General features: G+C 49.2%; 1 protein-coding gene across 2 annotated transcripts; it reads left to right on the top strand.

Annotated features, from left to right (window-relative positions):
- Positions 1–439: 439 nt before the first annotated feature.
- ARHGAP19 (Rho GTPase activating protein 19) lies at positions 440–27,562 on the top strand. Of its 2 annotated transcripts, none has more exons than XM_030031231.2 (12): positions 440–500; positions 13,452–13,717; positions 18,146–18,226; positions 18,572–18,781; positions 19,380–19,606; positions 20,151–20,237; positions 21,192–21,257; positions 21,990–22,178; positions 22,915–23,013; positions 23,608–23,700; positions 24,191–24,259; positions 24,776–27,562. In XM_030031231.2, exons 1-12 carry the CDS (start codon positions 457–459, stop codon positions 24,830–24,832), a joined length of 1,488 nt encoding a protein of 495 aa, XP_029887091.1. In that variant the 5' UTR covers positions 440–456; the 3' UTR covers positions 24,833–27,562. The 2 variants fall into 2 exon arrangements, with proteins under 2 accessions (XP_029887091.1, XP_029887092.1); XM_030031232.2 differs by lacking the exon at positions 440–500 and adding an exon at positions 10,493–10,613.
- Positions 27,563–27,811: the final 249 nt, after the last annotated feature.

Genomic DNA, 27,811 nt, shown 5'->3' with positions numbered 1-27,811 from the left:
GTACCTCCGTGCCTGCTCTGCACGGCCTCCTACCACACGCGGGACGCTCAAGCGTAGGCAAAACGGCCCGTGCACCTTCTTGCCGCCCCCAGCAGCGGGGCTGCTGCCGCAGCTCACGGGCAGCCGACGCCGGGGGCGGCTGAGGCAGGCTGGCCGGCCGCCGTCGGGCCCCGGGCCCGCTCTGCCGGCCTGAGGGGTCTCCCTGAGGAGTCTCCGCGCGCGCCCCGCCGAGCCCGCCGCCGGCCTACAACTCCCAGCATGCCGCGCGCGGAACGGCCCGCCGTTTCCCCTTCCCTCCCCCCCCGTCGTGCGCGCGGATCGGCAGTTGCCCGTTCGAACGGGCCAATGGCGGCGGGGGTGGTGCCGACTACAGCCAACGGCGATGCGCCTCCCGGGCGGGGCGGGGCCGAGGGGTGGTGCGGCGGACCAATGGGGAGGCGGAGCGGCAGGTATGAGATGGCGGCGGGAGCACCGGCGCCCGGCGGGCGGCGCGGCGGCAGGTAAGAGCGGGCCCCCTCCGTCCCCAGGGACCGGTATCACCTCACCCCCTCCCCGGGGCGGCGGCGGGGCGCTCTCCCCGGCCCCTCACCCCGTTACGGGTCGCTGCCCGGCCCGTTGCGGGCACTCCGCACCCGTCCGCAGCCCGCTGCTGGCGGGCGGGCGGGCACCGGCCGGCGCACCTCGGCCTCGGCCCGCCCATTGCGGTGCTTCCCCCGCCAGCCGGGCCCTCGCCGTCCCTGCTGCGGCGGGGCAGCCGCTCCCCCGGCCGGGGTCCCCCGACCCCCTGGCGGAGGTGTCGCTGCCCGCCGAGCACCTTCGCTCGCCCCGCGGGACGGACGGGGGCGTGGATCGGGGTGGGACGGTGGGGGCACCTCGGTGCCGCCGTTCCCTCGTCCCCGTGCGTTCAGCGGCTGGGGAGCGCTCCCTGCAGCGTCCCTGTGCTGCATTGCAGGGGAAACGCCGCCCGCTCCTCCTGCCAGGGGAGAGATCCCGCTCCAAACCGCCTGCCCTCGGGCGGGGGGACTGCGCCATAGGGGAGTGTGTCCCTGCGCTTAAGTTAGCAAAGATAAGTGCCTGCCTCTCGGTTCTGCCCCTGCTCTGGCGCAGCCGCTCGCTGCCTGCAGAGATACGAGGCGTGCTGTGACTAGGCTGGCTCATTTCTGCAGCCGCAAAGCGAGACCTCATACCGAGCACTTGGCAGTTGCAGGGTTTGGTAGCGTGATGGCACTCTATAGACTTGCTTCGCATCCAGCCCTCTTTCTCCCTTGTTTTGTCCACTCTACATGCGTTATTCTTGCTTTCTAAAGACACGTACAATGTCAGCTTCACGTAATTCACCTTTAGCATGTACTTTTACATGCATAACCATTCTGTAATTGCTGCCAATAAAATAGTGGAGACTGTATGAGCACCTCATTGGAATAGTGTTGTCGGATGACTGCTAAAAGGCTGTAATATCTCTCGCCCCCCCACACCCCCCTGGCATGTGCAGCATGGAGCTGCAAACTGAGTACCTTTTGAGTGGTAATTCTTGTGGACTTGCAGAATAAATACAGTTGAGAGCTGATGCTGCGTATCCAGCCTGATTCACAGTGGTGCTGTCCCATTCTGTGCTGAGTGGGACCCATCCTGATGGCACTTGCTGTGCTAATCTGGGGGTACTGCTGGGTTGGGGCAGAGCATTGCTCTGCAAGGAGGGATGAAGAGATGGTGGTCAGTGTGGCATGTTTGAGCAGGGAGTGCCTAAAATGCTAGACCTGGTCAAGGGATGAGTATGCTCTGTGCAGCTGATACTTACAACACTCTTTTGGATAAAGCATTTTAAACGTGGCCTGGATCAGTCCAAATGACTGCATTCATTTGTTACATGCTGACAGTTGTCCTTAGGATGTAATTCCCCAGCTCTTTATCCCTCCCCTCCCCCTGCAAGGGATTGTGTTAAAGCAAAGCCTGAAGTACAAGTTTTACTCCAACGCTTCCTGTCACCCACAGGTAGCGCTAGCAAATCGATCTCTTGCTTTGCAGGTCTATTACCACAAAGACCACAAAGCTTCCTTGGGGTTTTTTTTGTTTGTTTTTTTTAAAGTATGCTCCTTTTTTTAAAGTATGCTCCACGACCGTGCTTTTGCTGCTATTTCCTCTCATCTGGAGAGAAGTGCAAGTTAGCTAGTAAAGCTTGCATGCTGTGCGTGTGGTCTTATAGCATGCTGACTTAAAGATTAGAAACGAAAGCTGGTTGTCTTAACCTCCTTACCAAATGTTACTGAACATGACAAAAGATGATTTGTGTGCATCTCTCTTCTGTTTGTGGTCTCTCTAACCTCTGCCTGGCTCTTCATAACTGAGAATGATGATTGCAGTGTGCCCGAGTGCTCAATTTCAAAAGAGAAACATCTGTCTGATTAATGAATGCATTTAATGTTCAATTCAAGCAGCACCTAAGCGCTTTGCCAGGCACTCAGTGTTCTTGTTGGCCGTTTGATATGGCAAGGGTGGGATGAGCGGAAGGGAAAAAGCCATGGGCCTGGAAGGCAGGATGTGCTGGTAAAAGGCTTAAGGCATATTGCTAAACTGGCTTGATAGTGTGTCACTGCACAACTGGACATTAAGAGCTCACATTGTAAACAGGCAATGAAAGGAGACACAATTGCCATCTATGTTTTACTGCAAATAGGAAAATGTTCACTGTAAACATGACTTAATGGCAAAAAGTCAGTGACTTGCTGAGGGTCATGCAGAAAAAATGGTTGATTCCAGAGTTAAAGCCAAGTCGGAACTTGCGTTTAACCCCGTACTCAGTTCAAGCTCTGTCAGGTGCACATCCGGACCCGAAATCAAGGCTGTGTTGCATTTGCTGCATTTTTGTATGTTTGCACATAACACCCTGTCCTCATCCGGGGCCTGGGATGGGCTTGGACAACGGGATCCTTGTTCTGCTACGCTTCAGTTTATTGTCTGTTTGCGTGAAGGGGGAGCATTGCTTGCCCACATAGCCCAAAGCAGCGTCTGGATCTCCTTGCCAGCCTAGTCATTGCCTTGTTGCTGTGTGCACATTTGCATGCATATGAAAATGTCACCAGGCTTCGTTAACACTCCTTTAAAGGTGCCTGGGCACTCAGTTCAGTCTGAAACTGAAGCGCTGAGTGCTGGCCACTGTGCTGGGAAATCAAATTCCTTGTCTTAAAGGTCAACAGTCTTCAGTGTGTGTTGGTTTAATAAGTGGCAGGAACAGATGGGAAGGAGACAGGGCAGCATGGAAATGTTGGCTAATATCTAATGGTTGCACTGAAGTCAAGTTACTCTTGGAAATACTGTCCCTCTGTATGCTGGGTTAGGCTCCTGGTTGCAGCTGAGGCCTTGAATTTTCCACTTGTTTCAGAGTTAGCTCTTTTGGCAGGATCTCATTTTCACTTGTTCTTTAGCTGGAGACAGGAATAGGGAGCCGAGGCCCTTTCCTTGGTCTATGCTCTGCTGGGTTCAGGCACAGACCTGCTGTCCTGCTTTTGTGCAGGCTTTCACCAAAACTGTGCTGTGATACTGGGGACTGACACTGTGGGTTCCTGTGTTCCCAAGTCATAGGGGTCTTGGAGCCAGCACGGGTTGAGAAATGGGAGGAACTGTGGCCTGGTGGTGTGATAAATTTGGCTGACCCTTTGTTTCAGAGCTCCACGGGTCTGGTGTGTTCCTGGCCTCTCATCCTGGTAATGCTTTACACTTACCCTTGTGTCTGACAAGAGCATTGGGCCCTTTTCTCCAAGGTGCAACAGCCTCACTCCCTGGCCCTTGGCCTTTCTCACCTCTATGCTAGGTAATTGCAATTAAGCTATCTAGAGTTTCCTCATAATTTTTTTCAGAAACTGTAGATAGTAGGGAATGTGATAAGCTGCTTAAATAATTGCCTGCCAGCTGCCTTACGAGAACTTCTAATGTGTTTGCTTTTGGACTATAAAGCTCTAATAATTTGGAGTCCAGCCAAAAGATCCTTTCTTCTCAAGTGGTAATGTGGCAGCTCTGATTTTCAGAGGCAGGAGGTTCTCGGGGGACCTAGCATTAGTTTCCCTTTTTGTTTTTCTGGAGCTCAGACTCAAGGTTGAAAAGTAGCTTTATGGTTTGGGAGTTCCATATTGGCATTCCTACAGCCCCGCTCGTGAGCTGTCATATAGCAGGAGACAAGCATGCTACGGCTGGCTGTGCCTTGGAGAGCAGCAAGCGTTTTAGGGAACATCCTTCACAAGCTCTCAGGGGTGGCTGGAGCTCTCCTCTCACGCATGTGCCACTCCACATCCTCCTGAGCGGCCCCTGGAGCAGCTCCCTGGGCTCTGCAGAGAAACCACGTGAATCCAGACAGAGATGACCTGTCAGGCGGGATGGGAAGAGAAGCAGTTTCTGATCAGTACGGGAGAGTTGCATAAAGTGACAGTATAGGTTATTGTCATATGAATTCTGGCATCTGTGTACAATATTCCAGTTTTTGATACCCTAGCCTGCCCAAATCCCCTTCAAAAGCAGTAGGCCCCCATTCTGCTCAGTTTTGTGAGTTAATTGGGCTGCTTTGTGCATCTCTGTCTCTCTGGTACTGCATGCTGTGCTGCTCTGTGTCTGGCCCAGCCTGTTTATCTGTGTGCCTCAGCAGCCCTGACCAGATGTCACCAGCTTATTTAAATGCTGGCGTGCATCCAGGTGTGCCTCATTTCAATTCCAGCTTGTGCGAGTTTACACATCTGGAACATGGGATGTGGCCTCTGACATACTCAGTGGTGTCTGCAGAGGATTGGTGATGAGAAGGGATTTTATGTGCTCTCATGCTTTGCAAACACCACCATGATACAAAATACAGATGTAAGCGTGCAGCTTGCCCATTGCACCTCCAGAGCGAAGGAGTGTTGTAGAATTACAAAAGTGTAACGAACAAAAACAAGAGCTGTGACTTCCAGAGTACCTTTGTTCTCTGTATTTGCCAGGCTGTGACCACAAAATCTCACCCAACAGTACTGTTGGGAGCTGGCTGTGGGTCCTGACCCAGGTCTTGGTATCCCCTAGGTCCAGAAAAAACAACAGCAGTCAAGTGAACATGTGAGTGCCACACAGCACACTATACTCAAATTGCAACGCTTTGCTTGAGCGCTGATAGCTGATGGATGGGATTCCCGAATGTGTTCTGGGCACCAGTTGGTGCTACCAATTTTGGGTGATTATCATCCCGTGGGAGGGCTGGAGGAAAACATCCTTCCTTCTTCACTGGGTTGCTCTGAGTTCCCAGACTAGTTGCTACAATAGCTTGTTAATTTAGCTGTGCTGTTTTTGTGTGATTTCTTTTTTTTTTTTTTTTTTTTAATGTTAGAAATAAACCTGATTGCTGTGGGGCTCCTCTTTATAGATGGTAATTCTGCTCTGACCTGGACACTGGCTTGGAGCTACTGGACTGAGAAGCATCTACATGGTGTATCTTTGCTAGTCTCTGAACTGCATTTTTCCCTGCCTCTGAAGGATGCTTAGGGCTCTTATCTTCAAGTGTAAGGGCAACTATCAGAGGTGCATGCACCAATTTCTGAGTGCTAGAGTCCAAGGAGGTAAAGGTAGGACTGGGCTATGCCTCTTATTAACTTCCAGTACACTCAAAATGGGGAAGTAAAGAAGTTAAAGACATTTTAAAATGAGGAGAGTAAGGGAATGCTATCATTGTTCGCAGTGGGAAAGTACCCATTGGCACACTTCGGGGATATAGCAGACACCTGCGGACCTTGCAGTCCACCCAGCTAGGGACCAAACAGGCAAAAGTGGGAAGACGCTTCCTACCTGGGATCTGGATGAAGTTGAACAGCAGTCAGTTGGCGAGAGTCCATGGACAGATGTTCAGTAAGGAATTTTAGATTACACAAGAAAAGTCTTAGGGTCTATGGGAAGAGGAGGTGTCCCTGCAGTTCGTTAGACTCATAGTCAAAGGTCATGGTGGGGAATTCTGCAGTGCATGGGGAGAAAAGGGCCGAAATCCCTGTCCTAGACAAGGGACACAGCATTCTGGGCAGATAACACCTGGCCCCAGAGGGTACCTCAGATCTATAGCATGTTATTCACAAAGAAAATGGCTTAAATTAGTAAAATAAAGCAAAAAAGATGCATTGTTTTGTCATAACTATATGACTGGGGCAGGGAAAATGCATCAATACAGTTTCTATAGGGACTAGCCCCAGACCCTGGTGACCTTCTCCCGAAGGAGGCAGCACGCCTGCCCGGCATGTTCTGGGTGGTGGGAAGTGGCTGCAGGGCTTCCTCGGGCTGCAACCCTCTCACCCTGCTGTGGGGGTCCAGATGTGGCCACACAGTGCCCTGCAGTGCTGTCAGGCTCCTCCGGCTACCCAGCACTGCTGCTGCCCTGTTGTCTCTGCCTCGTCAGCGGCTCCCAGCCAGCGCCTGGAGCTCAGCTCTTCCCTCCTCAGCCCCACATCCCAGCCGTCCCTGCCTGATAGCTTTCAAACTAGCTCCTTTGTGCTCAGTCCCATGTTGCCCCTCATGCAGAAGCTGGATTTCTTCTAAATATCTGCAGTGTGACCTGATTATTTTTCCTGTCCTTCCTCGCCCTCCTTTTTAATAGTGTCTACAGAAAAGCTGGCAGAGTTCAGTTATATCAGTCATGCTGACTGATACTGCTGCCTCTTCTCTTGGGATTCCTCCTCTTTTCTGTCCCTCCAGCATTCATTTCAGATTTAGCTATCAGCCCTCTAAAGACAGGGTATTGCCTTTGTTCTGTGTTTGTACAGCATGGAGCACAGTGGAGTCCCCAGCTGTGACCAAGGTTCCCAGTGCCACAGTGATAAAAGTGAATAGATCAGTAACGAGAAGAGGCAGCTGCTGCCATCTAAAAAGATTCAGTTTTGGTGCTGGTTTCAGTGAAATCAGGATTGGATCTAAGGCTCCTTTTCTATTGCTGCTCCCAGTAGGGGTTTATATTAAAATAAAGACATAAACTTTAGACTGCATTGAACGTCATGAAAATTGGAGCAGCATTGCTATTTAATGCTGTTAGACTGTGTTATTCTGATGTTAAGGCAGACGTATAAGCTTGCAGATCTTTAATGTAAAACTACTGGGTTTCTGGCGGTAGCTGTGTTTCTGCATTTTTTACGGAGTCTTGGGTAGGAGGCTGAGCTGTTGCACAGCGTGGGATCATCCAGAGCTGTGGTGGCGGTGCTGGGAAGGAGACTTGGTGAGGAGCACCGCAGTGAACATGCGGTTCCTCTCTAAGGTGCCTCTTAGTTCTTTTCCTTCTTCTAGCACTAGAAGGCATCTGGATGCTCTGATGTTGTGGTGATGGCTAATTGAAGTACTGCTTTGTTGACTTTAAAATATTCCAGTGGCTATTACTAAAGATATCCTGAAAGAATTCACTGAGGTCAAACTTGAGAAAGTTCATGCTGAAATGTAAATTTCTTGAGGTTTCACATATATCAAGCTGCCTTGCTACTGCAGTTTTCTTTGACACTGGCAATATGTTGCATTTTCAGTTTCTTCCAAAGCACGCTTCCCCTTCTGCCCCCCTCCAACTCTTTTATCTTCCCAGATAGGTCCCTCTCCAGGTTCACATCACAGATGTGCACCCTATGTTGCCAAGGTCTGCTTTGAGTCCTTTACTGAGACAGAATTTGAATTCATAGATTATAGCAGTGACTTGGATATCCAATTTATCCGATGGCCAAAAGATGGCCAGGTGTTATGTTAGTTCCAGGTTGTCCAGCACAGGCTGCCATCACATAATAGCAGCTTTCTTCCCCAGCTCCTTGCTGTTTAAATTGTATATTATTACCTGGTTCCCATAGCCAAAAGGCTGAATCACTCTGTGTTAGCTGTTTAAATGTGAAGAAAGCAAAGCAAAAATTAAAAAGGCAGTGTTAGCTAGTATGGCTTACTTGTATTAAGTCTGGAGACGGTAGGCAAGGATCAGCATCCACTGTGCTATGCACTGTGTACTCATCACAAAAGGATTCTGCCCCTAAAGACCTTATGAGTATAACCCTAGGCAAAAATTGCTGCATGTTTTTCTTGACGTTTTTCAGAGGCAAATCAGTCATCCTATGAAGAGTTACTGTGTCAAATCTGAGGCCTGAATGTGATCTTTGTTACGCTATCTTACAAGAATGTCAGTCTGAAGTACAGTCCTCAAAGCAACCTTAACTGTGAAGTCACTTCTAAGGTCTCCGCAGTCCATTCCCATTAGACTACTTCTAATTTTTTTTTTTTTAATCTAGGAAATAATTTGTCTTCTGGTCCTTTTGTACTTAAAATGATTCCACATAATTCCAGTATGGTTCTTTCATCTCTTTGCAAAATCTGGGATGGCTCCTATCTGGCTCTGGAAATACTGTCTTCAGACATCCTCGTTAATTGATTCCTTACTCTGGCACAACATAGGAAACGATGCTACTTCTCTCTCCCTGGGGAAATACGAGCCTGTGCGCATCTGTCCCGACTCCCTTTGTGCTTAGCCAGGCAAAGAATTGCTCATGTTTTGTGTTCTTTAGCACTGACTGCTTATCACCCTGCTCTCAGTATTTGGTAGCAGCCTGGCTCTTTCTCATAGTCTATAAACATTTTGTTATTATAGAGGGAGATTTTCTTCTATTATCTGCCTTATTTTCAAAAGATCTTTAATCCTTTTACTCCTCTATGGTTAAACTCACCTACTGTGGTATGTCTGAAGTGTTAGCTCCCTAGTGACGAGACACCAAGTGTGTAAAATGGCACTGAAGATGGGTTTTGCCCACTGAATTAGGTACATCAGGCTCCTCTGAAATCTGCAGGTTCTAGTGTTTCCACTTTCCCAGCTAGACAAACACAGCTAATGCCTTGCCCCAAAGGTACCTTTTCCTTTTCTTTCTTGCTTACTTGTGCTCTCCTTACGCTCTATTTCGTGTTGCTTGAACCTGTTTCTGCCTTCAAGTGGGTGGAGTTAGAACAATATAAAATCTGTAAAAGCCACTAAAACAGTTAGGTCTCACCTATCTGAATGCAAGCTTGCTGCCACGTGACCTAATCCGCCTGCTTGCACAGCTTTTGCACCACAGGTTTAATCACCAGGTTTTGCCAGTTAAAGTTTCATTTTTGTCCTAGTTTCCAAGGCATTTCCCTGGCCTGGATCTAGTTACCTTAGGGATTAATTGATCCATCATGATTTTGACCTCCTGCACCATCCACTCCCCATGAAATGATGGGGCTGTCATGCCTGAAGCAAGAACGTTGTGTGTGACAGACAGCTTTCTTTGTGACTTGGCTGTGGGATCACAGGCTTCGCTTCTAAAAGATACTAGAATGGCAAGAATCTCAGCACAATATAGGACCCATTTTTTTTAATCTGCTGTCTTAATCACAACCCTATTAGTACAAGGTTTTATTATTCATTGGGTTTTGATTTTATTCATGGGATCGGGGAGGAAGCTATTTATTCCTCTATTTTATCGTCTTTTGACGTGTTGTAAAGCAATCTGAGATCACAGCATATAGAAAATATAACTGTAATTGCAAGCAAAGCAAAAAAAAAAAAGGCAATAAGCTCTCTGAATACATGTTTGTCTCCCCTTTGCTGCTGTTATATAAACTGTGAGTGTAGGTAGAGTACATCCATCTTCCTTTTTTTAACGTGAAAACAGCAGATGGGGTACATGGCTTTTTCTGAAGGTTATAGTGTGTGCAGCAGTGAGGATTGGCAGGGTTATTGTGTGTAAAGCCAGTGGGGGCTTTATCTTTGCTCAGAAATAGGGGTTTGCTTCACATTTCCATTTTGATTAGCAATAATGATACAAAGGCAAATTTTCTGTGCGAGGAAGAGCTGTTAATAAAGTGACCTTTCAAAATTAAGTAGCTCATTGAAGTGCCATACCACAATAAGAGTATACAAGGCTGGTCCCAGCTGTGGCAGGCAGCGAAACTGGATGGGAATCCAGAGAAACATGGAATGGGAAGCCTGAAGTGGATGAACGGCACATGGTGGCACAGTAATGGTAGCAAAGAGCAACGGCCAGGTGTTGTGTCCAGTTCTGGAGGGGCCAGTCTACGTGCTTTGTCTCTGAAAGGATCTAAAAGTGTGAAAGGCAGGGGCAGAGAGTGTTTCTAGCAAGGTTTCTGGGCATGGGGTTGTGCAGTTAAGGGACTCAGCTATTGTCCTGCCAGTGCCGTAACATCAGTTGTGCTTGGATGCTGTTGGGAATGTGTTTGCATGGCTTTACTCATGGCAAACACGGGGTAGATTTGGGGCTATTTTGTGGATTCCTCTTGGATACAGGTGGAGAGCACTTAATACCACGCTGGTCCTAATTCAAAACCCTGGTTTCTATGTAGGAATTATTTGCCGTTCAACTCCAGCTACGCAGCCTTTGGCAAGAGACATGAATCAATTTGTCCAGCTTTTCTTTTCTGTTTTGTCTCTGTGTGAAGGCTGATGCCCAGTGTGTGCCAAGGGGGCCTTTCAGACCCAATAATGCGCCCTTGTGTCTCGTAGCATGCGTGGAATTTGCATAGGCTGTACTGGGACAGGCAGGTTTCTTTTGTTGCTGGAAACAAGGAGCAAGTTCTTTTCCCTGTCTCTGCTTCCTAATGCCTCTCCAAAAGCTCTCAGCACTCATGTAAGAAATTTACTTTTTTCTATGTATTTTTGCATTAAATGTTGTTAAACGTTGTGTGACTTGTAACAATGGCTGTGCAGAGAAGTCATGTCAGTCAGTTCTAGTTGACAAAATTGTTTAATTTTCTTTTTCTGAATCTAGATATCTAGTTGTCAGAGGGAGCAGATAATCTGTGATGCTTGATGTAACTGCTGCAAAGTATTTGCATATCTTCTCTGTGGGGAAACAAAACTGCTAGTGAGTGAATAACAGTGCACGGATCATTGCAGGCAGGGTCACTGGGCCTATACACTTGCTATTAACCCTTCTCAGGATCTGTATTGCCACGGAATGAGTTGTCATGGGTTTCAGGCAGAGGGCTTGCTCCACATTATGGGCAGAGCTGGCACTTGTTTGTGCATTGTAGCCCTGTGCAATGAAATGCGAATATGATCAGATCGATTGGCAGTTGCTTTTTGGCAGCTGGTACCAAGTTGCTGCATTTCGGTCTTGATTTATTGCAGATAATAAACTGCTGAAAAATAGGCTGGGAGGTGCTCAGAAAAATATGGCCCCCATTTGGAGTCGGCAGCATGCTTTGCTAGGCCACTCTGAGCCATGCAGCTGGGAGCCTTTAAGAGCTTTCTAAAATTTTAGATGACCTGGCAGATTGCCTTGTAGTCTGCCGTGCAGACCTTCCTCCTCTCCATCCTCTTGAAGGAGTCTTTGACATGTGTGGAGAGCAGTGGCAAGGGGAGAGGGTTTCATGTGGATTCTCACGATGCAAGTGTTGCTGAGAGCCTGTTTTCCTCTGATTTTCAGCAAGTATCTTTCTCCTTGTAGAGTCTGAGTCCCAGCTTTTATTCTTTTATTCTGATCATGCATCCTGGAAATCACGCCAAGATGGTCTTGCAGGTCAAAGATGTACAGCAGTAGCTCAGATAACTCTTGGGTTCACAGATACTATGTAAAGGCGGGGTGGAGTTCAGGTAACTTGCCAGTATGTGCTTTGATGTCCTCCCCTTCGTTAGCTAATGTCGATTTACATCAGAACAATAAGTTGCTGAGATCTCTGAACTAGTAGCAGAAGTGCTCTGTTAATTGAACCAATGGATGTAAGGTCCAGGGGGTTGCAAATACTTTCGCTGGCAGGCATGATGAGCAGTGAGCACAGATGCCCAGCGTGGTCCGAACATGGTGACGTGGCCTCCACCCCTCAGCAGAGAGGAGAGGAAGGTCAAGGTGCTCCAGTCTTCTGTGGGAAAGCCTGTTTTGGAGGGAAAGCCTTTGGTGGCCTCAGGGGTGACTGGCAGAGCATATGCTTCTCCCCAGGTGCCACACCATACCTAAGGGACTGATGTGATCCCTGGTGCAGGAATGCAGCATTTCTGTTACCTGTGCACTTGGCAGCTGCTGTTGGAAAATGGTGTTCAGTGAGAGCTCACAGCTGAGGAGGGATGTTGAAAAAGTGGAAAGGAAAGTAATATATAAGAGCCCAAGAATGGTTAAAGGACTGGGGAATGTCCTGCAGTGAAAGCACACAGTGTGTGCAAGCTGGGTGGGTAGGCAGCCTCCACCCAGAGCCCTGGAAGAACTGGCACACCAACTTGCAGGGCCAGGCCAGCACTTTGTAGCCAAGTATGACATCGGGGCAGTAGCTTGTGACTGGAGAATAATGACGCTAATCCTCACTTAAGTAAAAGAGGGACAGGAGAAGCAAGCTAGGTAACTCTAGCCTGTGGGCTTGACTTCAGAAGTGTGCAAGTGTTTGAAACAGTGGTGGGAAGATGGTAATAGAAAACCTAGAGGTAGATGGAAATTGGGATAAGCTTTAAGTGTGAGCATTAAGAGCACTGATTAACCTGAGATATCTCTTTGATAACTCTTTATTTTTATTTTAGACATGGTAAATGTAGCTTACCTAACCTCTGGTAGGGCTAAGTATCTGTTATAGATAACCCTTAGCAGACCAGTGTCTCAGGTGCACCCCTTTTCCCATGCCACGTGAGAAGCTATGAAATGGGGAAAGTAGGCATCAGTAAAGGATGGGGAATTCGGATAAAGTTCAGCCTGTAGAAGAGGCAAGAACTGGCTAAGATGAAAAGAGATGTTCTAGGAGAAAGGTTACTAGGGGTTCCTCAAGGACTGATCTGGCATGGCTTGTGCTAATACTGATGAGTTCACACTCACTCCAGACTTGCTCCAGAGTGCATAGCTGGGCAGTTATCGTAGCTGGCAGAGAGCAGTAACCAAAGAGTTGGCAGCTTGTCACCTGGGAGCATTTGACCACATCCCTAGCAGAACTGTGGGTCAGTATTATTGCATGTTTGTGATCTTAAAGTCCTAGGGCATGGGAACTATCTATTTGTTGATAGGAAAGTAGGGATGACAGAATGGCAGTGGGAATTGATGAGTATAAGCTGCCCATGAAAAAATTTATATTGGGATTTAGACTTTCAGGCCACTGGGAGTGAATTTCTGGGGAGGAAGGGAGACAGAACCAAACTTATTTATGACTGAGTGGTAAGTTAATGTAAAATATGTGCCTGAACAAGTAGGATGTAGGTACAGTGAAAGTTTTAGTTGGGTGTTGCCATGTGTTGCATATGTTACCATCACGCTATGGAGTGCTAGTCTTGGGCTGTGTTGTACAAACAGGCCAGGAATGTTTTTGCTCCAAAGGGAAATGTAACTGTGCTGTGCTGAAAGTTCACCAAAGACAGACAGTGCTGTTGGTGTAAACTGGTAGCTCCTGTGTCAGCAGATGTCTCCTTCAGGGCAGACCAGCTGTCTGTAAAAAAAAAAACAAAGCAATGAGGAGTTACTGTATTTTTTTTTTTTCTCCTTCCTTTTTTTCAGTGATGCCATCTGCAATTTTGTCATCTGCAATGACTCCTCCCTCCGCAGCCAGCCGATCATCTTCAATCCTGACTTCTTTGTGGAAAAGCTGCGCCATGAAAAACCAGAGGTGTTCACTGAGCTTGTTGTCAGCAACATTACCAGGCTCATTGACTTGCCTGGGGCAGAGCTGGCCCAGCTAATGGGAGAGGAGGACCCAAAGCTGCCTGGGGCAAACAGCACAGCCTCTGGATTTTTTCGTTCTCTGATGTCTCTGAAGCGCAAGGGTGAGTATGGCATGATGTCTGGTGCCCACCTTTAGGGTGATGCTGACTGTCATCATCTGTTACATGTAGTTTACAAAACTTTCAGTGTAGGCCTGTTGTTTTGAGCTTGTGTTGAATGCTTAATACTATAGGTTTGTAATCCCTGGGGTTGCCACCTCGAGAAGGAGCAAAACGGAGACCAGGAGGTTCATCTGGGAAATGCCCTGCCACTTCTAGAGTACCCTTCTTCTGGGGATTATTGCTGTGGTTTATGTCAGGTTGGCCTCAGTGGGTTAGCTACTCACTGTGCTGCTGCTCAGTGCAGCACACACCATGGAGATACAGCTTTGGTCCCTGAGTGTTTCTGGTCCGGCTCTGTGGATAGCACTGAGCTGGAGAGGGGTGCCTGAACAAGCTGCAGGTTTTTCCAATACACACCAAGGTGTCCTCGTCTCTCTGCTTGTTTGTCCATGGTAGTCCATGCTCTGTTTTCCTTAGCTCATTAGCTTTCCTCATAAGTGATGGAATTTCAGTAAAGGCTGAGAGCATCAGGTTCCACAGAGAACAATAATGCCCAGGTTTTCCAGGCCACTGACGTCACTCAGGGCCCACTGTCTCCTCCAGTTGCTGTCCCAAGGTCTAGTCTGTGCAGCTGAGAAATCTGTAAGCATCTCCCATCCAAATGCCAGTGCCACTCTGATCCACATCCCAATCCAGTGAGTCAGTGACAAAGCTCTGCAGACTGACTGCTCAAGCCCAGATTCAACCCTGGGAGATGACATTTTCTCTGAGACATGCATTCAGCTGCAGTTTTCCTCTGGTAAACTGACTATTCTTATCTTCTCTTTCAAGTTCAGCTGTCTTGGTTATGAAACAGTAGCCCCAGGCCCCTTCTCAGAAGTCTGAGATTTGCTTTTGAGCACAGTCGTGTTCAGATCCTCTCCTCTTCACTGGCTGGCATTTACCACTCTGTTTTGTTGTAACTAAAAGGGTGTTCTAGGTGTATGTGTGCCTTCTCCCACCTCTGCCCACACTCAAGGGGAGCCTGGTTCTCCTGATAAGTTCAGTTAAACCTTCTCACTCATCTAGACAGAAACTGCCTCCATCTGGGCACCTCTCACATCCCTCGTCAGCTCTGGTTTCCTAGCTAGACTGGCTGTCTGCTGGCAGAGAAGCTGTGGGTAGCTGTCTTCAGATGTTGGCAGCCTGAGGTTGAACACTTCTAATTAGTCTTCCCCTTCCTTTGAGCAATTCTGCTATTGTGAGTATCTCTGAGAAGGGAGCTATTGCTATGTCCGAATATGGCTTTTTTTTTTCTTTAACCTTTATATAGTTTCTCTAAGTGTTTCTGATTCTACCAAACCTATTCCTCCATTGTATTTCATAAGGACAAGCTCTGCAACCCCACTGTTCAGGCTCAATTATCTTGTGCTGGCTTCAGCCCTCCACTCCTGGCTCACCCAGTGGGAACCCTGGTAGAAATACTCACCCTGGGCTGGACAGCACTGCAGGGGAAAATCAAATACTGCAGATCAAGTCCTTTAGCATACTTAGGTGAGAATTATTCAATATTGCCATGACTTAACCTTGCTGCTCCATAATAACAGGTCTTCATGCTGCTCCCAAACTGCAGTTAGACTGTGCTTATACCTGCTATTGCTCCTGCCTCTGTTCCGGGAGAGAAGCAGGTCACCTTAAATTCAGACACTTGCCACTTGACAAACAGAAGCGAGTGAGTAACTGAGTTGAAAGTGTTTTCTTAGTGTGTATGGAAACTTCCATGTTCTTGTCAAAACCTTCTAACAGGGGCTTGTGAGCCTTCTCTAGCTTGTTTTTTTTTTAAATTATCTGTATCCTGCTGGAGCACTGCTTTTATCACACATGACATCTCCTGCTAGCTCTCTTCCCCAAGAGCTCCGCCTTCCCCCATTCAGAGGTCTCCATGGCTATGTGTCTCACTACAGCTACAGCTAGCAGATGTTTCCAAGTCTGCTGGCTGCACTCCCAGGCTGCAATGGCAGTGTCTCTCTGCATTGACAGGCACTGTCTGTGAACTCCTTGGCCAAACTCTGAGAAAAAGAAGTTTGTGCCTACAGAGAAAATCAGTTTCATGTACTGTGTGTTTCATCTTGGAGCCGTAATTTGTTTTTCTTCGTGTTATAGACCAGCTAGAACAAACGGGTTTTATTTCTTCAAAGCCAGAGGCCAAGGACCATAGACCTCAGAGCTGATCAAACTGCAAATACTTACAACTTCTTTGAGCATCAGGAAACTCAATCTCATGCTGCTTCTTAGTTTGAGAAGCAATTGTACAATAACATCTGAGCCTTCGTAACTCAGCATCCATTCTCCAGACACAGCTTTTAAGTTTCTTTGAGAATAAAATTCTCATTCAGATATCAACTTCTGACTTCAAAAGTAAATTGAATTTTTCAGGCCCTGCATGTCTCAAGGAGATGTATTTTCCTCTTCTCTTCCTGGCCACTATTGATTCTATCTGTTGAATGTCTAATGAGTTTAGTTTTCTTCAAGGACAAGAATCTTTTGCCAACTGTTCTCTCCCTTTGCACTCAAGCCTTTCAGCTCTTATGTTTGGATCAAGAGGTCACATTGCCTTCCTTTCTCCTGCAAGACTGAAGCATGCACTTTATCAGAGGGAGGTCAGAAAGTTCTTGATTTAACAGGAGGCTGGAGTTCCTGGTGGCTTACCATGTATTTCAGAAGCCCTGGAAGAAAGTGGAACATTCTTCAGGTGGAATAAATTTAGTTGTACAGGAAGGCTGTTAGAGAAGTGCATAGGGTTAACCAGGTCTTTCCCACATGTTGTGAGCATCAACACCACAGAACAGTAAGATCTGTAGTATAACAGACCAAAAGCTAGTAAAATCAAAACATGCTATGAGGGGGAAAAAAAGGCAGGAGAAAGCTTGAGGGGGAGACAACTTTTATCAGACCAGCCAATGCACTGCTTGGATTGCTGGGCTATCAGCTGTAACAATGAGGAGGGAAATCTTCAGCCACAGAGAGGTGGGGTGCAAATGCCCAGCTTGCCCTCAGAAGTGGCCCATGCTCCTGGCAGTCTGGTCACGGAGAAGGGAGGAATATTCTTTTCTTAAATCTGTTGGCTCTTTGAAGGCTAAGTGCAAGGGTGGGACGAACCAGCTCTGTACCTAGTTCCAGTTCTCAGTCCCAGTCGGCATGTTGTGGTATAGTCTATCCAGCATCTTGTTTCTAGCTGCAGTCAAAAACCTACATGTATCTGAGGGAAGAAGCGGTGCTCAGGGCTCTGGTTGCTGCCAGTGAAGCCCCTGGGAGTTGCCTCAGCTTTCTGAGGGACAGAGCATGCTGCCTGTGTGTATCTGATGGAAAAAGCCATTCACCAGCAAGACTGCATTTATTAGAAAATGCTGTCCTGCTGGATAACCACTGTCTTACCTGGGAAGTCCCTCTCTGGACAAGAACCGTTTTCTGCACTGGTTCAACAAGTGCCTTTCAGTTAAATGGGCTTCTCATCTAATGTTTCCTCCCATGCAAGGATCACCTTTCTTTCAGCTCAGTTGCTTCTATCTTCTTTTGGAGCCGTAGCCTGTGTTATTTACTGGAGTTCTGGAGCTGGCAGCTCATGCCCGATCTGTAACAGCCCCATGAGATGAAAGCAAACTCCAGGAGTGAGAGGAGCTGTCAGTGCTCCAAATGGAGAAGGGCCCAGCTCATTGCTTTGCTGCTCTCCTTTTTTTTTTCTTTTTTTTTTTTCTTTTTTTTTCTGTATAGTTCTTCCTTGTTCAGCCTTCATACTTTACTCAGGCCAGGGCAGCTGACATGGCAGAGGGATTCACTGGGATCAGGGAATTCCAGGGATTACCCATTCCTGAAAAGGAGGCCAGTGTGAGCCAGTCAGATCATGTCTGTTCTCCCCAGTGGTGCTTGTTCCCCTCTCCCATAGTCACATAGCTGCACCTCTTCTTTCTGCTCCACTCCTTGTCAAGCCACAGTGAGGATTAATCTGGACTTTCCTTCCCAGGTGTGGAGTGTGCCAATGTGGCAGACATCTGGGCAGTCCAAGCTGGGCAGTTCACATCTGCCCTTCCTATTTGCTGTTCCCATAAGGTCCAGGATTGTAGATGATATGCCCTTTAAAACTGAAACATCTGTTCTGGTGTTGTTTTCTTTTCAAGAGCTAGAGAATGTTTGCTTTAGCTGATAAAAACTGTAATTAAGCTGAGGTAAGAAGCAGGGTGATGAAGCCCTTGTAAGTATAGCATGGTGAGATGAAGTGACGTATTTGGGAGTGCTTGTGATATCTCACATCTGTGGAAGTCCTTGTGACCTTCACCCTTAGCATTTTGGGGCACGGGTCTTTGCATCCTGAGATCCTGTTCTTTGGGGACCAGTCATCTCTGTGGCTGTTGGGTTCTGAGCTGCCTGAAGACATTATCTTCTGTTCTGCAGATAAAGGGGTGGTGTTTGGCTCACCGCTGACAGAAGAAGGCATTGCACAGGTTTCCCAGCTAATCGAGTATCTGCACAAAAGTAAGTCACTCTGTCTTGCTGTCTTCCTGTCCCAAAGGGTATCTGTCTGGCCCACCTCGGGTCTCTGGTGCAGACAGAGTGAAAAGCTCTGAGCTCTCCAGCAGCGGGAGTTTGAGGCTGCACTAGGTGGCTGTTCCCCAGAATTGCCTAGCAGATGTGTTATTCTCTTTCCCTCTGTGCATGGACTTTTTCTACTGATGGGAGCCAGCTTGAAGTCATGTCTCTGAATGCAGTTCACTGAGGTTTGCTGTCAAGCTCTGGAAAGGGGAGGGAACTGCTTTAGTAAGAAAATGGGAATCAGCCTCTGATTAATCGGTGGCCTTTTTTCTCCCCTCTGCCAAGCAGATCTAAGAGCAGAAGGCTTGTTTCGGGTGCCAGGCAACAGCATCAGGCAACAGATCCTAAAGGATGCTCTGAACAGTGGTACAGATATTGACCTGGACTCTGGGGAGTTTCATTCCAATGATGTGGCCACCCTGCTTAAGATGTTCCTGGGTGAATTACCAGAGCCGCTGCTGACACACAAGCACTTCCATGCCCATCTCAAAATTGCAGGTGAGTGAGCAGTAAGAGGCAGTGATGAGCAGAGGGAATAGAACTAGCCTCCTAGAAAGCTGGTAATGCTACAGAGCCACACGCTAGGCTGCAAAAGTGTAATCCTTAAAGGTAGGGTAAGAAGGAATCTTCCTGCCATCTCAGCCTAATGGTGGAACGACTGGAACTGAAAATCCTAAGTAATCAGACCAAGTCTCTCTAGCCCAGTCTTCTCTCTCCAGCAATAAACAGATACCTATAGGAGTGGAGCCCGTGTTGGTAACCTGGATTCCATCTGGTTTAAGTCTGGGGGGTCTCCTGAGTGAGGTGTGGTTTCTATATACTTAATAACTGTTACTGAACTACCTTCTGTGAACTTCCTCCATCTTGCCTTCAACCCATCACAACTCTTAGCAACTGTGTTGTCCTGTGAGATGAATACCACAGATTAACACATCAGGTGGGGAGCTTGGGAGCTGGGGGGAGAGAGATGGAGGGCCAAGAACTGTGCAGGAGTTTGGAGATCTGCATATGAAGAGGGAAGTGTAAGTGGTTGCAATAGGCCTGCTGTTAGGGAAGGTAATGCATGTCATTCATGTTCTGCCTTGTGATTTGGCAGACTTGACGCTGTTTGATGAGAAGGGGAATAAGACCAGCACTCCAGACAAAGAGCGCCAAATTGAAGCCCTCCAGCTGCTCTTTTTGATCCTTCCTGCGCCCAACCGCAGTCTGCTCAAACTGCTGCTGGACTTGCTCTACCAGACCGCCAAGAAGCAAGACAAGAACAAGATGTCTGCCCACAATCTTGCCCTGATGTTTGCACCCCACATCCTATGGCCCAGAAATGTGAGCAATGCCTCAGCATCTGCGGGTGGGATATTGCAAGGTAGAAAGCAGAGGCTTGGCAGGCCTACAGGGGAAGAACCAGGATGGGAAGATTAAGTATTGATACAGTGATGTGAGAGTTGGAGGCTGGGATGGTGAGGTGGACCTTCCTGGCAGGACTCAGTCCTAGTGTTCAGCCCAGACCTGCCGTAGGTCTCATTTGCAACTGATGCTTCATCTTTTTCAGTAAAATTGAAAGCACAGCAGAGTCCTGCTTCTTTTAAGGAGGACTATTCCAGACAAACCTTGCAGATCTCTGCAAGGTTTCTTGTGCTGCTGGTGAACTATTTGGCCCCAAACTTGTCTAGTTCTCCTCCTCTTGGAGCAGCTTTGGCTCTGTGAGCTCTGCTTCTTAGTGTGCTGTGAGCCCTGCCTCCTCATCTCCTCAGAGCAGGTCTCCTGCTGAGGCACTATGTGTGCCTATGTCCCAGAGACAGCAAGGGCAGCAGAGACCCTTCCTCCTTCCCTTCTAACTGCTGCACCTTTGGCTGTGTCCCCTTGCCAGGTGACAGCAAATGACCTTCAGGAGAATATCACGAAGCTAAACAATGGAGTGACCTTCATGATCAAACATTCTCAGAAACTCTTCAAGGTAAGTGCACTTTGGGGTCTTGCTCTCCCTGTCCCTTCAGCAGGAGACTGAATGCCCCTTGTCCAGACATATCCCATATGTCAAGTGTATATTCTGGGTGCTCTGTTCTGCAGTAGGAGAAGGAGGATTTCTACAAGAAACTGTTCCTTTAGTGACTAGGGAGGAGGTCTTTGCTGGGCAGGCAGCCCAGGAGGAGGAAGACGGCATTGGAGGTGGCTTTGTGCCTGGGCAGGTCAGAAGCACGGTGCAGTGTAACACCACCCTCTGCTGGACACCCAGCACCTGCTGCCCAGCTGGGAAGCCTGGTTCCTGGGGGCAGGTAGTGACCAGGCTCCCCCCGGGTTCTGGCAGGATAAGGAAACTGAAGGGGCTTGTCCTGGATGAGTGCTGCCAAGAGCTGAATCCCTAATATGGCAGGTCATTTAGTTGTGAACTTCTCTGCAAGTGGTAGTCAACCCACTGCAGCTACAGTGACAGCCTGCAGTCTTGGGCCTCGGTCTAGCTCAGAGCGGGGTGCTGTGGTAGGACAGTCAGGAGCATGGGGCTTTCTGCAGGTTCCTCCAAGAAAGTGTTTCTGCAACAGGCAGTCTCGACTTCTCAGGACCTTCCTGGTCACTGTAGGCATCTGTTCTCTGCAAAGAGTCCTCCCATAGAAAGTTCCCCTTATGCCTTCTTTGTCAGGCCCCTGTTTGGCCAGCTCAGAGCTGGGTGAATTGCTTGGAAAACGTTCCTGCTCTTACTCTGTGTTCCACTTGTGCTGGCTGCCTGCATCAAAAGGAAACCACGAACAAGGACTGCACTGGGGACATGAAATCCCATTGGTTTGTCTGCCCTGAACAGCTGAGTCTTGATGGAAGTAGCTTGTGTGGTATGGTTGAAGAGCACCTCTTGCTGGGGCCACTCTTGCCCCAGGACTAAACATACATTTGGTCTTTTCTCTGCTCGTTGTCACAGGCCCCAGCATATATCCGGGAGTGTGCCAGGCTGCACTATCTGGGATCCAGAGCCCACACATCAAAGGTAAGGCCAGTAAATGCAGCGCCTGCCCTCCAGGAAAGGGCAGAGGCTGTAGATACTATGAAGGGACCCTTGTGAGTGAAAGAAGCTGAAAACAAACCAAGTCATGAAAGAGGATCTGTCAGAGAGCAGGAGTGAGGGAACCATATGGTATAGTAGTGTAGGCGGCTGCATTAGGGAAATTGGGCAGAGTTGGAGCATCTGTTAATCAAAAGCACAGGGAAAGCTACCAGCCCCTGTTTAGCAGCAAACCTGCTCCCTGTGCCCAGTACATGCAGCACCTGCTCCTTCATGGGGTTGTGCCTTCCAGACAGACAGATGCGCCTGCTGCCGTGGCCAGGCTGCTTGGAAGAGGGGCTGGGATAAAGGCTACTTGCTGCCGCTGGGACAAGATTTGTCTGTGTCTTGCCAGCAAATGCTTCCCTGCCTCATATAGCTGCAGAAGAGGAAGATGCATTGCAAGGAGCTGCACTGACCCTTCTCAAGCCTGGAAGGGCTTCTGCAGCTGGCATCCGGGAGGGGAGGGAAGAAGCAATGGGGTCACCTTTGTATTGCTGTCACCTCTTCCTGGCACAGGGCCTGCTGGTGCAGTGCTGCTGCAGAGGGGTAGGGAAAACACAGCCCTGTGCATTCACTGGGGTTGAGGCAGCTCATGAGACTCTTCCCAGCCTGGCTTAGATGGGTGGCTCATTTGGATTAAAGCATGGCAAGCGACTGCTGTCTCCACTTTCCCAGGACGACCTGGATTTGCTGACGTCTCCTGGCTCGAAGGAGCTGCAGCCCCTCAAGTCTCAGAAGCGAAGTCGGCTGGACACTTGCCATCAGGAGGAGACCCAGCAGCGCACAGAGGAGGCACTGAAGGAGCTCTTCCGCCATGTCCACAATATGCCTGACTCTGCAAAGAAGAAGAAGCTTATCCGGCAGGTAGTGTGGGGAGGAAAGATATCTTTGGGGTGTGCTTGTCAGAACAATTTGGGGCTCAGGGCTAAAGGCAGGGCCTTCCTGAGAGCTGCTCCTAGTCCTGGGCAGGCTAGGGAGAGTGGGCTTTGGGCTGTGTAAGGGGCAGAGCTGTAAGAAGGCAGGGGAGGAGGCTGCTTGTCCTGGATGTGGCTGACTGGAGCTTGCTCCACCAAGCTGTGCTTTGAGCTGTCTGTTTTCCAAGCCAGAGACTTGCCAGCCAGCAGTTCCCCAGTCCTGATTGCAGCATTGTTGAGTTTCTGCCCTCAGAAAGGGAAAAGTCTTGTCCCCTCTTGCCTGCAGGGAGTGGACAAACTGGTCTCCTCTCAGTCCCACGAGCATTCCCAGCCAACCTGCTGCTCCAGACAGAGACTGGTTGATATGGTCAGCACCAGTCCTGGCTGCCAGCCTCCAGCTGCTGCCCAACCCCCTTTCTGCTCCAACACCTGCTGCTTTTGGCTAATCTGGTAGCCAGCACAAAGCAGCCTCACACCCAAGCTCCTTGTAAATCCTGGATGGGAGATGTGGCCTTCCTCTGCTTTCTTCTCCCTGCAGCTCTGAGCTGCTCCTCCATTTTGGAGTGCAGAAGAGACAAACTGAGTTCTAGGCAGAGGGCAGCAGGTAGAGCAGCATACAGCAGCAAGAGACTGGTGTAACTGTAACAGTAACTGTGCTAACGTACTGCCCTCGTGTTTCCTCCTAGTTTAATAAGCATCCTACAGCTCTCACTCCTGGCTCTGATGTACCCACATCCCCAGCACCGCGACGCACCCGCTCACGCTCCTTCAGTGGCCTCATTAAGGTAAAGGCAGCCTCTGACCCAGGCTCTCTGCTGTGAGTTTCTGATGTTGCTCTTTGCTTCTGCCTTGCCCTGGCTTGAATGAGGCCCTCAAAGGGTAGGGACTGTTCAAAGTATTGGCTGCCAAGGAGCACAGATCCACTGGGGACAGAAAAGGCAGCACAGTGACAATAAGCCTTGCTAGTATAAAGTGTAATTACCTATGAAACACATGGCTGTAGGATATATGCGTCTTTCTGAAGGATTGGTTGCTTCCTGAGATGAGATGAGGACTGACAGGAAGCTGGTTGTCTAGTCTAGCCTGTTAGCACAGGTGTTAGCACACTGTAGGCTGCCCCACAGCAGCATGTACCTGCTTCTGACAGGCTGGGCTCCTGGCCAGGCCTCAGGTCAGCTCCCAAACCCCTTACAATCAGGCAGGCTCAGCCTAGTGGCATGGTATTTCAGGTGGCTCTGCTTTGCAATCTTTGTCCCAGCTTGGCTTCATTTTTTCTTTCCCAGCATCCAACTGCTTACCAGCAATGCATCCTGCTCCTTCCCTTTCTTTTTCACTTTGCACTCTAAGCACTAGCCAACAGCCCTCTCTTCTTACGGCAGCGGAAGGTTTTGGGAACGCCGGTTATCCTGGAGAGGAGGAGCAGGGATGCCACACCGGAGCCTGAGCGAGTCAGCAAAGAAAATATCCACCTGGTAAGAACTGCTCCCAGCACCGCTGAAGCTGCTGGTGGAGGGAGCATGTGGTGGGAGGAGTGTGAGTGCAACTTTGGCACTCATTTCAGCGATCCTTGTGGGGCTGCTTGCTGTTCTCTGCCCAAGAGAAGGTTTTCAAGTTTCTTCTGTATGGTCAGATAAGGTCTTAGGAAGCTGCTGTGAGAGCAGAGCAGATGGCAAGGGCAGCATTGGGACAGGGGTGGCAGCACTTGGCCTCCACTCCAGTCTTGTCCCTCTGGCTGTGTTCCTGCCCTGAGGCATTGGCTTGTGCCCCCTTCCCTCTCCCTCATCTTCCTCTGCAAGTTGTACAGCAACTGCCTGTGGGTAGTAGGGCTGTCCCATGGCCCAGACAAACCAAGAGTGGATTTGGGTGGTAGCTTCTCTCTGGTGGTACAGGCCGCTCACAGGGAAGGCTGTGGATGCCACTTCATTCCCTAGGTCTCTACTCCTATTCCCCTCTCTTGTCCAGTTACAGAAATGTGGATCTCCAGCTCACATGTCCCAAGCGAAGCCGAAATCTTTGGAGGGGCGGAAAGAGGTGAGACACATGCACACTCATTCTCCTTCCTGGGGGGAACCTGGACTGCTGGGCTCTGGGACCTGCAGGGGTGATGTCATGCATGCAGGGCTCTGTCTCGGGCTCTGTGACAGCTGAGGTCCCCTGGCTTGTAGCAGCCTGCTCCATGCTGAGCTGCAGGCAGTTGGCATGCTGGAAGCCTGGCCTTGAAGGTTTCACCTGAGCAGGTGTGTACAGCCCTTCTACCTGTGAGCTGCCAGGCTGGCTGTCACAGGAAACAGAGGGAAGCTGGCAGCACAGTGTAGTGCTAACAGCCGGTCGTGGTGGCAGTGGGATGAGAGGTTGGTATAGCCCAAGAGCAACTGCTGTGTTTGTCCCTGTCTGCTCACTGCCTCTTGTCTAGTGCTCTGCTTTGGTAAAAGGAGTGGGAGGCAGATTCCAGTGGGGGGTCCTTGCAAGGGGAGGACAGCATGTCAGCCTTTTCTTGCATGGCATTCTGTGTCTCAAGCATTCAATTGCTCTAATTCTCTGGTCCAGGAATCCTGTAGACGCATGCGAGCCCACCTGCTTTCCAAGGATTCATCATCCCTCTGAACTGCCTCGCACCAACGGATGGGTGGGGAATGCCCAGCCTCACAAGCTGTGAATAATGTGCTGCAACGAGAAGGGGAGTGCTGCAGGCTCACGGCAACCCTCGCCAACATGGCAGCGCTCTTGAAACTGGACCTTTGCAAAGACTGCAGGGACTTGTGTCTTTCTGTATATAAATTATATTTCATTCTACTATGGGGCAAACCACTATCTAACCAAAACTTGTGCAGCATGTCTGACCTGCTGGGTCTAGGAAGAGCTGGAGTGCTTGCTTACAAGGAGAGCCCTGTGCGTTGTGGGGCCCAGTGTGCACTCCCAGCTTTCTCTGCAATGTTGCTAGGATGTATTTTTTTGCTTTTATGCTCTGAGTTTTTAACACATTGGCTTGTTTTTGCTCCCTCCCCTTTGTTAGCAGTGAGAACGATGGACTCTGACCTTTACCTGCATCCTGACAGCTAACCTTACCTCCAGGCCTCTTCTGGAGCCATGCCCTCCTCTGCTTCCTGTGGGCTCTGTTTTGCCCTGCTGTCCCCAAAGGGCTGGAGTGCACAAACGGTACAGAGCACAGGGTGGGCCTGGGAGAAGAGGAGAGGCTCTGGGTGCCATCATTTCAAGTGGGGCCAGGGGAAAGCAGCTTCCCCAATAAACTCATCCCTCTGTTTCAGCTTGAGCTGGAGGCAGCCCTTGCTCACTGCCTTTGTGGTTCTGTGGCACAGTGCTGCTGCTGGGCTCTGCCTGGTGAGCAAGGAGTGTCTCTGCTTTGTATTCTCCCAGGGAGGCTAAGCTGAGTGGGGCAGGAGGCTGGTAAAGGCTGTCCAGGGCAGGACAGCCCAGCCTTTGGAAGCTGGGTTGTCTGGGGTGGGCAGAGTCTGGTGGCTGTTTGCACAGCATAGGAACAGCATCAGCAGCATAAGAGGTGAGAGAGGGCTCTGGCCATTTGTGATCTGCAAATGGTGCCAGAGGCTTTGGCTCAAGATATCTGGATGGCTGGTCAGGCAACTGGCTGATTAGTCATTAAACTGCAGGAAAGGGCTGGAGCTGGGTTCAGCTCTTTGGCCTGAGCTGCAGAAATGAGATGAAACCATCTAGATATGGGATAAACCCCCATCACAGCTGGCCAGTGTCAGCTGCCTTGTTAAGCTAAAGTGCTCCCATAAGCCAGTCTTGCCAAGTACAGGTCTGCAAGCACTCTGGGGTAGGAAACACACAGGGTCACTACTGTGAAATAAAGATTTAATCAGCTGGGGAACCATCTAAACACTTCTCAGCCCTTCTTGGTGAAGCAAATAATCTCTGGAATCCAATTATAATCGTCTTCTAATCTTTAAGAACCAGCAGCCGGCAGGAGTTAGAGCTCTGTCCTTGACAGCTTTCTGAGACAACTGGTGGCAGGAGGTGTGAATATTGGGATGTGAGCAGGGAGTTCAGTCCAACGGGCTAGAGCTGTCAAAACAGGGCATCGGAGCCCTGTGCAGCTTAGCTGGAATTTGTCACTTTTTTTTTTTAACAGTGATTTTTTTTTTTTTTTTTTTTTTTAAGATACAAAGCTATGTGCCTCATGCTACTCTTTCCAAAGAGATGTTCCTGGTACCTTATCAGGGGTGCCTGTCCCCAGTCTGACCCCAAATGGGAGGAGCTGCCTTGAAAACGTAGGGAGTAGTGGGACTGTAGATGTGTGAGTTGAGAGTTGTTGGTGTTAGGAGCCTCTGTCGCAGCAAAGAAAGGGCTTTGGTTCTTCAGGGACCAGGCAGGCGAGGATGCTGTGAGGAAGGGCAGAGGCTGTTTGCTGTGGTACTAGTATGTGCTTTTTGGATGTGTCTGTAATCATTCCCCCGGAGGCCGAAGCCATCTATGTGCCCTTCTCCGAAGGGCACCATGTATTTTGCTGACTGCACTTCTGCCCTGCCCCTGCAGTCCACTCCTAGCAGAGATCTGGGGATTTCAGCTTTGCCTCTGTACAGAGATGAGGCAGAGCTGAAGGTTGAGTGGCAGTGCAAGGAGAGCTGGATCTGGTCCTGCTACCTCTGCTCTTACTTGCATCGGGGGCAGTTGCTGAGTGAAGCATTTGTTCATCCCATCCTTCCTAGCTTACTTAGGCATATATCTCTGTATGGGTGTCTGCTTGGCAAGGCAGTCTTGTTCCTAAGACCAAATACACTGCTCCTGTATAGGTGAGAGGAACATAACTCTTTTCTCTGCTGTACCCCTTTATTGAAGGCTCTAGCTCAGGGACTCCATCTGGTTTCTGGCACAGCTGAGATTTGCTTAGCTCTAAGAAAAATTATCTATGGGGCATCAGCCCGGCATTCTGCATGTCTTAGATGCCTTCCCTGCCAAAGGGGTGGGTGCAGTCTCCAGACAGGGCAGTCCCAGCAGGGGTGTGGTGCCCTAGGCTTTAGCTCATGGTGCTGTCCTCCCTGTGCTGAGGATGGTGGTGGCTAACAGACTCAGCCTCTAGGACCCTTGGCTGTTGCAGTCCCCAATGTGTTCACACGGTCTCACACGCACAGGGGAGTTTTAGTCATGCTTGGATGTCTCTCATTTGTCTGCCCTGTGCAATGACTCACAAGGATGCTTCCTCCCAGAGCAGCCACTAACTGTTCCCAGAGTCTATAGTTTCCAAAGTATTTTTAATCTTTGTCATTATTTATATATGCTATGTATGTACTGTTTCAGACTGTTGCCTTTCTGTGTGTTCATGTGAAAACCCCATATTAAATGCTTTTATTTTTAGTTGTTTTGCTCAGTGGCTTAAGCAGTTTTATTGGGACGGCAAGGACTCGGTGGTGCATCCACATTCAAAAAGAAGGAAATGTCTGCTCAGAACCCCAGAGCTCCTACTTCTAAGTGCAGGGCTGCTTGGTGAAGTGCTGCCCGCCCGCAGGGACGGCACTGGCCTCCTGTGGCACTAGGGCTTATTCCCTCTCTAGGATCCTTGTGTGATGCAGGGTGCCTAGACGGGCTGTCTTTCCCTCAGAGGTA

The sequence above is a fragment of the Aquila chrysaetos genome, chromosome 11 (genome assembly GCF_900496995.4).
Source record: "Aquila chrysaetos chrysaetos chromosome 11, bAquChr1.4, whole genome shotgun sequence".
In the NCBI taxonomy this organism is placed as follows: Eukaryota; Metazoa; Chordata; class Aves; order Accipitriformes; family Accipitridae; genus Aquila; species Aquila chrysaetos.
This window is presented reverse-complemented; position numbering and strand designations above follow the sequence as displayed.

Excerpts from the sequence above, each read along its gene's own strand:
- ARHGAP19 (XM_030031231.2), top strand. The coding sequence starts at position 457 with ATGGCGGCGGGAGCACCGGCGCCCGGCGGGCGGCGCGGCGGCAG. Across the intron at positions 23,014-23,607 it reads CCTTCAGTGGCCTCATTAAG|CGGAAGGTTTTGGGAACGCC; the intron begins GTAAAGGCAGCC and ends TTCTTACGGCAG. Across the intron at positions 24,260-24,775 it reads CTTTGGAGGGGCGGAAAGAG|GAATCCTGTAGACGCATGCG; the intron begins GTGAGACACATG and ends TCTCTGGTCCAG.